Source organism: Oryctolagus cuniculus, chromosome 12 (assembly GCF_964237555.1).
Source record: "Oryctolagus cuniculus chromosome 12, mOryCun1.1, whole genome shotgun sequence".
In the NCBI taxonomy this organism is placed as follows: domain Eukaryota; kingdom Metazoa; phylum Chordata; class Mammalia; order Lagomorpha; family Leporidae; genus Oryctolagus; species Oryctolagus cuniculus.
The window spans coordinates 44,728,977-44,742,083 of record NC_091443.1 but is presented as its reverse complement, the minus strand read 5'-3'; the positions used below and the strand labels follow the sequence as shown (position 1 = coordinate 44,742,083).

The 13,107-nt window shown below is 37.2% G+C and overlaps 1 protein-coding gene across 9 annotated transcripts in view; it reads left to right on the top strand.

Annotated features, from left to right (window-relative positions):
• Nucleotides 1-13,107, top strand: part of G2E3 (G2/M-phase specific E3 ubiquitin protein ligase) — a 77,237-nt gene that overhangs the window by 22,599 nt on the left and 41,531 nt on the right. For 6 of the 9 annotated variants that reach the window (XM_008269464.4, XM_008269465.4, XM_051822743.2 and 3 more), the window contains exons 2-3: nt 1,046-1,153; nt 7,456-7,496. In XM_008269464.4, the coding sequence (XP_008267686.1) occupies nt 7,460-7,496 (37 nt within the window). In that variant the 5' untranslated portion in view covers nt 1,046-1,153; nt 7,456-7,459. Of the gene's footprint in view, nt 1-74; nt 205-1,045; nt 1,154-7,455; nt 7,497-13,107 lie in introns of those variants that run through there. The other 3 variants (XM_008269466.4, XM_002718119.5, XM_008269461.4) reach the window with 2 other exon arrangements.

Here is a 13,107-nt window from a genome sequence, read left to right as displayed (position 1 = left end):
AACTAGTTTCCTCCAGAGTATATGATCCATGATAGCAAAGAGGAAGTCACAGTGCCTTTTATGACATAGTCAGCACATCATCATTTCTACCAGTTTTTCTGGTAGAAGCAAGCTAGCAAGCACTAAGCTGTCAAATAGAAGGGGTTTCAGGCTCTACCTACTGAAGGGAAGAATATCAAACTGAGTAACCCTGGCCAAGTAGAGGTAAGCTATGGAATAGACTCAAAATACCTCTTTGTTAGTGGCTTCCAGGAGCTTCATTGAATTGTTAATTATTTCCCAAAGAAGGGAACTGTTTGATAGTATTTCTTCCTCCCTTCTTTTTTTAAATAAGTTCCTTAGAGGTCGTTTTTTTTTTTTTTTTTTAAGTATTTTTATTTATTTGAAAGGCAGAGAGAGTGGGATCTTCTACCCCCTGATTCACTCCCCAAATGCCTGCAACAGCGCTGCTGGGGCCAGGCCTAAGCCAGGAGGAAAGAACTCCATCTGGGTCTCCTAGGTGGGTGGCAGGGATCCAAATCCTTGAACCTCACTTCATGCCTCCCAGGGTGCCTATTGGGATTTGATCCTAGGCACTCAGATTTAGGATGCGGACTTCCTAAGCAGCAGCTTAACCTGCTGTGCTACCATGCCTGCCTCAGTTTGATACTTTTATTTCTTCAAAACAAGGCTGTTGTTAAGATTTTGGCCATCTGTTTTCTTCATTCTACATAGGAAGTCTAAAAATTTATATACTTAAGGGAAACATCTAAAAAATGTAAAATCCAACACAAAAATACGTGAATACTTAATTTTTTGCTCAAGTTTTGTTTTGGGGACTTGTTTGAAATAAAATGATCCTGAAACCAGGCTTAGAAACAAAAAAAGATTTTTATTTCAAATTCAGAGGATCAAAAGTATAAAGTATAAAATGTCTTAGAAATACCTTTCAAGTAACTTTGTTATAATTTCATATACATAGAGAAGAAGTTCCTTACGCCATATCCTTCAAACAGATTCACCAACTGATTGACTTATACCATTTGCCTTACTTGTCTTGCCCTAGCCCATTCAGCCTAATACCACCAGGGATAAACCTATAGCTTGATAAAGTGAGATGTACAGTGTGCTGTTGCAGACCAGAGGAACCACAGGGCTTTTCACCAAACAAAAGGTACAGTAGAGTTCGTACAGGATTTTGGAGAATAGCATTTAGCCTGAAATTTCAATGAAGTAGTGTTTTCACAGGCTCAGAATAAAGCTGAAGATGTGTATAAAGGAGTCAGCATTAGGCCTGACCTACAAAGTAGCTCCTGAGTCTTGTTTACTTGGAATATACCAAATTTAAAAGGAATGAGAAATATTGTGTTCAGAAAGCCGTCTTGGAAATCAAGACGACTTCTCTGTATCAGAGTTACTTAAATACTTAAAGAAAAGTAGGATTTTCCAGAAAAATTTTCCATGTCCTATTCCAGTTGTTTTCTCACCTGGCAGACAAGTGTTGTTCTGATATTTTTCATGATAGGATAGTTTTGTCATATGAATGGAATAATTTATTGTATCTTTCCACAGTTGCTTTTCATTGCTGAATTGTATTATAAAAATATACTGTTAACCTGTGTATATATTTTCTTGATGTGCTTGTTGGTTTCTAGTTCATGGGTATTATAAATAAGGCTGCCAAAAACATTTTTGTGGAAAATTTTCTACGTTCATGTGTTTCTTTCTCTTGGATGAGTAGTTAAATTCCTGAATCAAAGGGTAGGTGCAAGGCTATATGCTTAACTTCTAAGAGACTGCCAAAACTTTACAAATTGGTTTTTCCATTTAGTTTCCTATCTTTCCCTAAATAGGTTGTCTTTTTAATATGATTATGGGTGAGAACTGGTCTTTCATAGTGGTTTAATTACTAGTGATGTTGAATATTTTTTCATGTGTTTATGTGCCATTTATATCTTACTTTGTAAAGTATATGTTCATTTCTTTCATGTTTCTTTATTGGAATATTTACCTTTATATTATTGAAGTGAAAGTTTTTTTTATATGTATTCAGGATACAAATCCCTATCAGATACTTTGCTTATAAATATTCCTATCTGTAGCACACATATTCACTTTCCTAATGGGTTGATGAGTGAAAACTTAATTTTGATGAAATACAATTCATTTTTTCTTTAATGAGTTAAATGCCAGCTGTGTCATGAGAAACTTTTGCCTGTCCCCAAGTAATGAGTCTATGTTTTCTTTTACAATTTTTGTGATTTTAATTTTTACATTTAGGTCTTTGATCCATATGAGATTAATTTTGATTATGATGAGAAGTATGGGGCAGAATTTCCTTAATTTCCATATGGATATCCTGTTTTTCTATCAGCATTTGTTGAAAAGATTTTATTTTCTCTCATTGAATAGCTTTGCTGCCTTCATTGAAAAATCAGGTGATTAGATGTGGGTTTGTCACTGGATTCTATTGGCATATATTGTATGTAAACAAACTTTGGAAAACCATATAAAGTGTTCATTATACTTTATATGACAGAGTATATATATACTTATATATACAAATATATCATATAAAGTATATATATATACTTTATACTGACTTACATAGAAAAAAAACCTAGCTTAGTAATTAACAAGAAACTTCAAATGCCTTTTTTGACATTAACAGGTTTTTTTTATATGTATTATAAAGATCTAGACAGACCATCACAATATTCACCAAGAGACTCATTGAATCTTTATACAGCATAAAAGGGAAAAGTAGATGATGTACCCATACAGAAACTGGGATTTTTTTTTTAATTTATTTGTTTGAAAGGCAGAGCGACACACACACACACATAAACAAACATATACACATAGATCTTTCATCTGCTGCTTCATGCTCCAAATGGTTTTAATAGCCAGGTCGGGACAGTGCAGAAGCTGGGAGCCAGGAACTCCATCTTGTCTCTCACTTGGGTGACAAGGGCCCCACACTTAGGCCATCTTCCATTGCCTTCCCAGGCATGTTAGCTGGGAGCTGGCTGTGGTTGGGATCCTGCTGGCACTCTGATATGGGATGTCCACATTGCAAGTGGTGGTTTACCTGTTGTGCCACAGTGTTGGCCCTAGAAATTGAGATTTCTTCATAAAGAAAAGTAATTAAAGAATCATTATATAGTCGTATCAGTAGCTTTAGCATATGTATCTGTCGCATTCAGCAAATTTTTACTTGTACTTCACTGAATGACAAGGGGATTTTACAAAAGTTGCTTGTATTATGTACCTCAGTCAGTATTCTGTATTATAATACCTAAAAGTAACCAGTAGATAACTGAAGTTTATCCTTAGAAGGGAGAAGATAAGGAATATAAACTAAGCAGATGGGATTTTACATATAAATCTGTGTTGTTGGATACTAAGAACATAATATCTAAATGAAAATTTTTATGTTTACTCAAGTGAAGTTCTTATTTTGTGGTGTTTATGGAACTTTCTGCAATAAAATCATGTGCATGATCAGATTTATGATATGCTAAATTCATCAAAGGTTGAATTATAGAGAAGTCCTAATAAAAGAAATTTTATCCCGTTTATTGTATTTCATCAGATTTAAAATGCATCCTCCAACCATGACCATAACAAATGCACATATTACTTTTAACACATTTAAGGTCAATTTGACCAGTTAGGATAATCCGTAGTAATTGTATGAGCAGGTATAAAATTTAGAAGTACCATCACGGGGACGGGGTTTTGGCCTGTGATGCTGGTATCCCATGTAGGCACGGGTTCATGTCCTGGCTGCTTCACTATAGGTTCACTCCCTGAAAATGGCCTAGGAAAAGCAGTGGAAGATAGCTCAAGTGTTTGGGCCCCTGCTACCCACATGGAGACCCTGAAGAAGCTCCTGGCTCCTGGCTTTGACCTGGCCCAGTCACGACTATTGCAGCCATCTGGGGAGTGAATCAGTTGATAGATCTCTTTCTGTATCTTCCTCTTTCTGTAACTCTGACTTTCAAATAAAAAAGTCTTTAAAATTAAAAAAAGTGCAGGCTGTTGCTGTGGCATAGCAGGTCAAGCCACCGTCCCAGCTGCCAGCATTCCGTAGGGTTTGGTGCCTGTTCGAGTCTAGGCTGCTCTGCTTCCAATTCAGCTTGCTGCAGATATGTCTATCTGGGAAGGCAGTTGAAGATGGCCCCAAGTGCTTGGGCCCCTGCCACCCACATGGGAGACATAGATGAAGTTCTTGGCTCCTGGCTTCAGACTGGCCTAGCCCCATCCATTGTGGCCTCTTGGGGAGTGAAGCATTGGACAAAAGAGTTCTCTGTCTCCATTTTTCTCTTTCACTCTCTCTCTCTCTCTGTAACTCTGCCTTTCAAATAAATAAAATCTTTTTTAATTAATTTATTTTTAAGGAATACAAATTTCTTACATATAACTTCAGGAATAGTTCTTCCCACCGTACCCACCCTCCCACCCACACTCCCACCTCTCCTCCTCCTCCTTCTCCCCAGTCCCATTCTCCATAAAGATTCATTTTTAGTTAACTTTGTACACAGAAGACCAACTCTGTACTAAGTAAAGATTACAATGATTTACACATACATGCACACACACACACACACAAAGCTGTTTGAGAACAAGTATCACATTTAACTCTCAATACAATTCATTGAGGACAGAGGTCCCACATGGGGAGTTAGTGCACAGTAACTCCTGTTGTTAATTTAACAATTAACACTCTTATGTATGATTTCGGTGATCATCCAAGGCTCTTTGACATGAGCTGCCTAGGCTATGGAAGCCTTTTGAATCCACAAACTGCATCAGTATTTAGACAAGACCATTAACAAAGTGGAAGTTCTCTCCTCCCTTTAGAGAAAAGTACATTCTTCTTTAATGGCCACTTCTTTCCACTGGGATCTCACTCACAGAGATCCTTCATGTAGAATATTCAATAAAATCTTTTTTAAGAAATACCATCTTATACCTTATAGTATTATCAATATCTCTTTACAAAGAGAAAAAAGAAGAAACATTCAGAAGACAATAAAGTATTCCTTTAATCCTGTATTAATAGTTGTAGATACAGGGTAGAAGAGTTAGGCTATATTTAATTGCATTGCAAAGCCTACTTAAAACTGGTCTCTTTAATTGTTTTAATGGACTCTCAAGAAGTATTAATCTTGATTGCATTGAAGGTAATTTTGTAAGGAGAAACAAGAAAATATTGAATTCTTGGAATCAGTGATTTCAAGAGACTGACGTTTTATGAAAGCACAAAAGTGTTATATGAGCATATCCATGTTTAAATCCAAAATAGTTCCAATAAGAGGAAATACAGATTCTAAATTGTAAGAATACATCATAAGTTTGAGTCTTCATAACATTGTAGATTTTGGAGTACATTTTATGACATCATAGGTTGGATAAAAAAATTTTTTAAGATTTATTTATTTACGTGAAAGGCAGAGTTAGAGAGAGACGCAGAGAGAGAAAAATCTTCCATCTGCTGGTTCACTCCCCAAATGGACACAACAGTTGAGGCTGGGCCAGTCTGAAGCCAGGAGCTACTTCTGTTTTCCCCCTGCGGTGCAGGAGTCCAAGCACTCTGCTGCTTTCTCAGGCACATTAGCAAAGAGCAGCCAGGATTTGAACTGACACCCACTTGGGATGCTGGCATCACAGGTGGTTGCTTTACCCACTATGCCACAACACCAGCCCCAGGTTGCATGAAATTTGGTAGTAATCATTTGGTAGTAATCATTGTTTATAGTTTTGGGCCTTTCTTTGATATTTAATACTGTATTTTGTAGTATTTTTTTCATTATTTTCATCAAAGTGGCATAGTATATACTGTAGTCAATCAATTATAGTCTTAGTCTAGTCAGACTTACTAGTTCTGTAAACTTAGGTCATTAATACTTCTGAACTTTAGTTTTGCAGTTATATAATGACATTGATCTCCTAGTGTTACCCTTTGTTCTTTTCCACTTAAACTCTAAGAGCTTCCATATACTTTATTATACTTGAGTCTCATTAATGCATTTAGGGTACACTCTTCATATACTCCTAGTAAAGTGAAACTATGGAGATACTAAGATGTTTTCTTCCTCTTTTTGATATATCAGAAAGTAATGAGTGAGGAAATGGGGACAGATCTGTGCTACAAGATGTAATATGGTGGGGGTCGGTGCTGTGGCGTAGCGGGTAGAGCCGCCGCCTGTGGTGCCAGCATCCCATATGGTCCTGGATGCTCTGCTTCTGATCAAGCTCTCTGCTGTGGTCTGAGAGCAGTGGAAGTTGGCCCACGTCCTTGGGCCCCTGCACCCGTGTGCAGGCTCCTGGCTTCAGATCGGCACAGCTCCAACCATTGCAGTCATCTGGGGAGTGGACCAGCGGATGGAGGAACTCTCTCTCTTTCTCTGTGCTTCAGCCTCTCTGTAACTCTGCCTTTGAAATAAAATAAATAAATCTTTAACAGATAAAAAAAGATATATAATAGGGCAGTGCGATGCTTGCAACTCTATGTAGAATCTCTGCAAATGCAACAGCAACAAATATAGAATAATCAAGGACAAATTTATAGGCTACTCAAATATGAGTGACATTGCTGTTGATGATGTGGTCCTCCCTCTTTTTAAGATTTATTTATTTATTTATGTATTTGAAAGGCAGAGCAACAGAGAAACAGGGGCCAGGGTAGGAGAAGAGAGATATCTTTCCACTCATTGGTTCACTCTCCAAATGACCCTAAAACCTAGCTCTGAGCCAGGCTAAGCTAAGAGCTGAGGACTTTTATCTGCGTCTCCCATATGGATGACAGCAGGAAGCTGTCTTGGAAGTTGAACAGGGTGGACTTGGCACCCTCTGATAGGGGTTGCCAAGTGTAACAAGTGGTGGCTTAACGTGCTGTGCCACAATGCTGGTCCCTGATTTTTTTTTTCTTTAAATGATGAAAAATTCTTAGTGAAGTGTTGAGCAAAAATTAAATATAAATTCCCTGATTTACATGGGAGTTGTAGTTCTAGAAATACCCATAGCAAGATAAGAGAGACTTGATTTTATATGTAAATTGGACTTTTACATTCTATGTTAATATAATTATAAGTAGGTTTTTTTTTTTTAACTTGAATGTCCAGAAGGATAGGTGAAAATCTAGACCATTTGTCTATCCAAGTGTGTAGAATTTGTTGGTGATTGCAGAATGTACTGCAATCCTAGCCCCTTTTCCACTACCAGTAAACATCTCAATTGTTTTATTGACTAAAAAACATTCCCTCCTATTTTAAATAAGTTCCCAGTTTCTACCACCTTGTTGAAAACTACTGGTTTTAGATGTGTGCAAGCTGAGGAAATTAGTACTGTAGAATAATAAATGATTATGTGACTTTTTGTAATTATACATTGATTAAGTTTAATTAAAATGGATAATTTGAAACTTTTACAGTTAAGATGACTGTATTGATGTGTTCTTATTTTTCCTAGTAAAATGAATGAAAATAAACCGGATGACTCACGGAACCTTGGTAAGTAACAATTTAAAATATTTTCATTCTAATAGATCTTTTTAGAAAGCTATTCAAAGAATAGAAATGAATTCCCTAAGATATGCGTAGTTCGTTTGTACATGTAGCAAAGTATAATTGTATGTATTCACATCAACAAAAATGTGCTATCATAGAGGACAAATTTATTAGAGTTTTTATCTGAATAGAACAATATTATTTATTTAATAAACATTTTTTCACTTTTTTAATGACTTTTCTTTACAACAGGAAAACTGCAGGAGAGAACAATTTAAACAATATACAGAAGTTTAACATAAAAAGGAAAACTTATGTGCTCATAACAATCTCCCAATAAAGATACTGCCCTTTTTTAAAAAATGAGATTTTTTTTTTTTTTTTTTTTTTAATTTGAGAGGCAGAGACACAGAGATAGAGGAGAGAGAGGGTACTCCCACCCTCTGGCTCATTCTCCAAATTCCTACAATGGCTGAGATCATTTCAGTCCAAAGCTAGCAGCCAGAACCCAGATCCACATGAGTGGCAGGATTCTGGTTACTTTAGCCATCAACACTGCCTTCCAGGTTCTGTGCTAGCAGAAAGCTGGAGTCGGGAGCAGAAACAGATATTGAACCCAGGCACTTCAATATAGGACACAGATGTCTTTACTGTTAGGCTAATAGTCCATCCCTAGATGCAGTCCTTTTGACCTCTGTATTTATTTTTGTGTTCTTTATTTGTTATGAAGAATATCAGTTGATTTGCTACCATGAAAAATGAGGAATTTAAATGGCTACCGTATAGTCTTTTACTACTACTACTTGTCCCTCCTCCAGTTTTTAAAGATCTTTTAAAATTCCTTTTAAAATTAAATTACTATACTTAACCTACATTTTCAGAGATTATTTGTTGGCTCTGCATTATGTTGGATAAGAAAACTTGTTCTTGGGGCCAGTGTTGTGGCATGGTGGGTTAAGCTGCTACCTGCAGTGCCAGCATCTCATATCAGAATGCCAGTTAGAGTCCTGGCTACTCTGATCCTGTTTCCTGCTAATTCACTGGGAAGGCAGTGGAGGATGGCACAAGTACTTGGGCCCTGTCAACCTCATAGGAGACAGAGATGGAATTCCTTGATCCTGGCTTCAGGCTGGCAAGGTGCTTTCTGTTGTGGCCATTTGGGAATAAACTAGCAGGTGGAAGATGATCCATCTCTCTTACTGCATCACTCTGCCTTTCAAATAAATAACTCTTTTGAAAAGAAAAAAATGTGGTCCTATAACCCTCCATTTTCTTGCTTCTGCCTCCAGACTTGTATCAGCTTTGTAAATGGTTCTAAAATTTTAGTGATCTGTGAACTTTATGCATTTGCTAAATGCAAATACACCCTTATTCTTATTTACTTGATATTTTTCCCAAGATTGACTCTGTTTTTTTCTTACATGAATGTGTTTATTTTGTTACTGTGATAGAAGGTAGTCATTGTTAAAGAAGATAATAAATATAATAAAGTCAAAACAATTTTACTGAGTTGTATAAACATTAAAGTTAAAAATGGCAAAGCAGAAATATATACAAAAGTACTCTATAAAAATGCATGCATGAAGCCTAGTCTGTTCTGTAAAGAGAGGCAAGAGAGATGGGAACAAAAGTCGCAAGTCTACAACCTATAGCAGATGTACTTCCATCCAGAGTTTGTCATGAGATCTGCCGCTTTTCTGAAATCTCAGCTAGTTCACAAGGACTCCTTTTCTCTTTTAGTCTCAGCTAATTCTGTGTTTTCTACTTCCTCTGGATAGCAGCATGCATGCTTACAGCTGAAAGTGTAGCTACTAGGATGAAGGAGTTAAGATAGGAACAGCTGGTGTAAAATGTCCAGTGTGAATAAATTTTGGCAATTTACTGATATTAATTTGGACAACTCCTTCTCATAAGGAAAGATGGGAAGCTGAAACCTTTTAAGGAGCTAGAGGAGGGACTTTGAGTTATGACTTCTAAGCTGGAGTGGAGAAGGGCAGTATACTGAGGGTATGTCACAGTATTAAATATGAACAATATCTTCCCAGTTCTGAAGTCTATTTTGTGTGCAGGCTGTTAACAAATATAATGCTTTTTGTGTCACGCACACCTTGTTAATTATATTAATGTTTACTATCTCAAGTAAGTTCTGCTGTTGTATTCAATTTTTTTTTTTTTTTAGAGATTTTTTTAAAAGTATTTATTTATTTATTTGAAAGGCAGAGTGACAGAGATCTTCCATCTGGTAGTTCACTTCTCAAATGGCTGCAGTAGCCGGGTCTGGGCCAGGCTGGAGCCAGGAACAAGGAATTCTATCCTGTCCCCCACATGGGAGTCAGGAAGCCAAGTACTTGGGCCATGTCCACAGCCTTCCCTGGTGCATTAGCTGGTACCCAAAGGACACTACAGTATGGCATGTTGATGTCCCAAGTATGGCTTAACCTGCTGTGCAACAGGCCTCCTGGCTTCATTTTTGAGGCTCCTGTCCTCAATTTTGAAGATGAGGAAATAGAATCATAGAGTACTAGTGAAATAAACCAAGCACATAAAGAAAGATAGTGGAAAGAAAGATGGAAATTTTTTTGAAGTTTTTATTTATTTGAGAGAGAGCATTACAAAGAGAAGGGGAGAGAGAAAGTTTTCCATCCACTAGTTCATTCCCCAAATTGCTGCAAGGGCCAGAGCTGAGCCAATCCAAAGCCAGGAAGCAGGAGCTTCTTCTGGATCTCCCACATTGATGCAGAGGCCCAAGCACATGGGCCATCTTCCACTGCTTTCCCAGGCTATAGGAAGAAAGCTGGATCCAGAGAAGAGCAGCTGAGACATGAACAATCATCCATATGGGATTCTGGCACCACAGGCAGAGGCTTAGCCCACTACACTACAGCACCAGCCCCCAGATATGGAATCTTAAAAAAATAGAACTCATAAAGCAGCACAAAGGTGTAGCAGATAAATTTGCCGCCTGCAGTTCCAGCATCCCATATGGGCGCCGGTTCAAGTCCCGGCTGCTCCACTTTCAATCCAGCTCTCTGCTATGGCCTGGGAAAGCAGTAGAAGATGGCCCAAGTCCTTGGGCCCTTGTACCCATGTAGGAGACCTGGGAAAAGCTCCTGGCTCCTGGCTTCAGATTGGCACAGCTCCAGCCATTGCGGCCAACTGGGGAGTGAACCAGCTGATGGAAGACCTCTCTTTCTGCCTCTCCTCTCTCTGTGTAACTCTGACTTCCAAGTAAATAAAGAAATCTTTAAAAAAAAAAAAAAAAAAAAAAAAGAGAGAGAACCAGAGAATAGTAGTTACCAGGGCCTGGAGTTGAAGGGCAAGGTAAAGATCATAGACAAAAAACGCAAGATTTCATTTAGAAGAAATAAATTTATGTGCTCTATTGTATAACATGGTGAGTATAGTTAATAATAGTGTACTTACTGTATACTTGAAAATCAGTAAGAGGAAAGACTTTAAGTGTTCTTACTGTAAATATAAGATACAAAGTTACACACATAATTAGCTCTATTTAGCCATTCTACAATATGTACATATTTCAAAACATCATTTGTACACCATAAATGTGTACAAAGACAAAAAAGTGTGGAATTAAGTCTCAACATGACCCTGACTCTGCAAGTCATTTATTTTTTGTGTGTATGTGTATATATGTGTAGTAAAATACACATAAATAAAAAGCACCATCATAGTCATTTCAAAATATACAATTTGTTGGCATTTAGTATGTTCACAATTCATGAAACCGTCACCATTATTTAGTTTAAAAAAATTTTATCAACCCCAAAGCATACTCTCTACTCACTAGGCAGTCACCTTGTCTTTAGCACCTGGCAACCACTAATCTGCTTTTTGTCTATCTCTAGAGTCACCTATTCTAGAAAATCTAATCCATATGTAAATTGAATCATTCAATAATGTAGCCTTTTGTGCTTGACTTCTTTCTCTTAGCATAATGCTTCTTATCCATGTTGTAGCATGTTTCAGTACTTTATTCCTTTCTGTTGCTAAATAGTATTCTATTGTATGGATATATGCCATATTTTGTTTATCCATTTATCCACCTGTTGAATAACATTTGGTTTGATTGTACTTTGTAAACAGTGCTACTAGTGAGCATTATTAGTGTGAAAGTATTTGACAATCTCTTCATTTCTTTGGCTACAGTAGAATCACTTGGTAACTGTTTGTAACTTTCTGAGAAACTGATGAAACTCCATGTTTAGGGCCGGCGCCGCGGCTCACTAGGCTAATCCTCCGCCTTGCAGCGCCGGCACACCAGGTTCTAGTCCCAGTTGGGGCGCCGGATTCTGTCCCAGTTGCCCCTCTTCCAGGCCAGCTCTCTGCTATGGCCCGAGAGTGCAGTGGAGGATGGCCCAGGTCCTTGGGCCCTGCACCCCATGGGAGACCAGGAAGCACCTGGCTTCAGATCAGTGCGATGCGCCGGCCGCAGCGGCCATTGGAGGGTGAACCAATGGCAAAAGGAAGACCTTTCTCTCTCACTGTCCACTCTGCCTGTCAAAAAAAAAAAAAAAAAAAAAAAAAAAAAGAAAAGAAAAAGAAAGAAACTCCATGTTTAACTTTCTGAGAAACAAAGTGACTACATCATTTTCCATTTCTAGTAGTAGTGTATGAGGGTTTTAATTTGTCTGGGTCCTTGCCAACTTGTTATTATCTGACATTTTGAGTATAGCTATCCTTGTGGGTATGAAGCAGTGTTCCATTGTGGTTTAAATTGCATTTTCCTGTTGGCTGATGACAAATGATATTAAGCATTATTTAATGTACTTAGTGACTGTTTTTGTATCTTTGGAGAAATGTATATTTTGATCTTTTGTCTGGTTTTAAATTGGATTGTTTTTGTTCTTGAGTTGTAAAGGGTTTCTTACATATTCTGGTTCCTATGCCTTTGTCAGGAAAGAGTTTCCCAATATTTTCTTCCATTCTGTAGAGTGTCTTTTTACTCTACTGATAGTGTCCTTTGAGGCACAAAAGTTTAAAATTTTGACAAAGCTCAATTTATCTTTTTGTTGTTGTTGTTGTTTAGCCTTTGGTGTTATATAAATTGTTATATAAATTTTTATTGCCAAATCCAATATTTTCTTCTAAGAATTTTATAGTTTTGCCTTTTAGATAAAAGCCCCTTGATCTGTTTTGAATTAATTTTTGTGTATGATGTGAGACATGAGTTCAACTTTATTCTTTTGCATATAGCTGTCTAGTTGTATCTTTTCCCATGGAATAGTCTTGGTACCCTTGTCAAAAATCAGTTGACCATAGTTGTATGGGTTTATTTTGGATTCTTTTCCATTGTTTTGTGTGTCTGTACCTCTGCAAATCCATACTGTTGACTACTGTAGCTTTGTTGTTCTAATCTTTTCTCCTTTTCTTGGTGAGTCTAGCCAAAGTTTTACTGATTTTTTGTGGGTCTTTCAAAAAATCAAGTTTTGTTTTTATTGATTCTCTTAATTGTTTGATAATCTTATTTTGGTTTTGTCTGCTCTATCTAATCTTTCTTTTTTCCTTTTTTTATGCTAATTTTGGTTTAGTTTCCTCTCTCTCCCCCAACCCCAACTTGTTAAGGTATAAAATCAGGTTATTGATTTGGGATCTC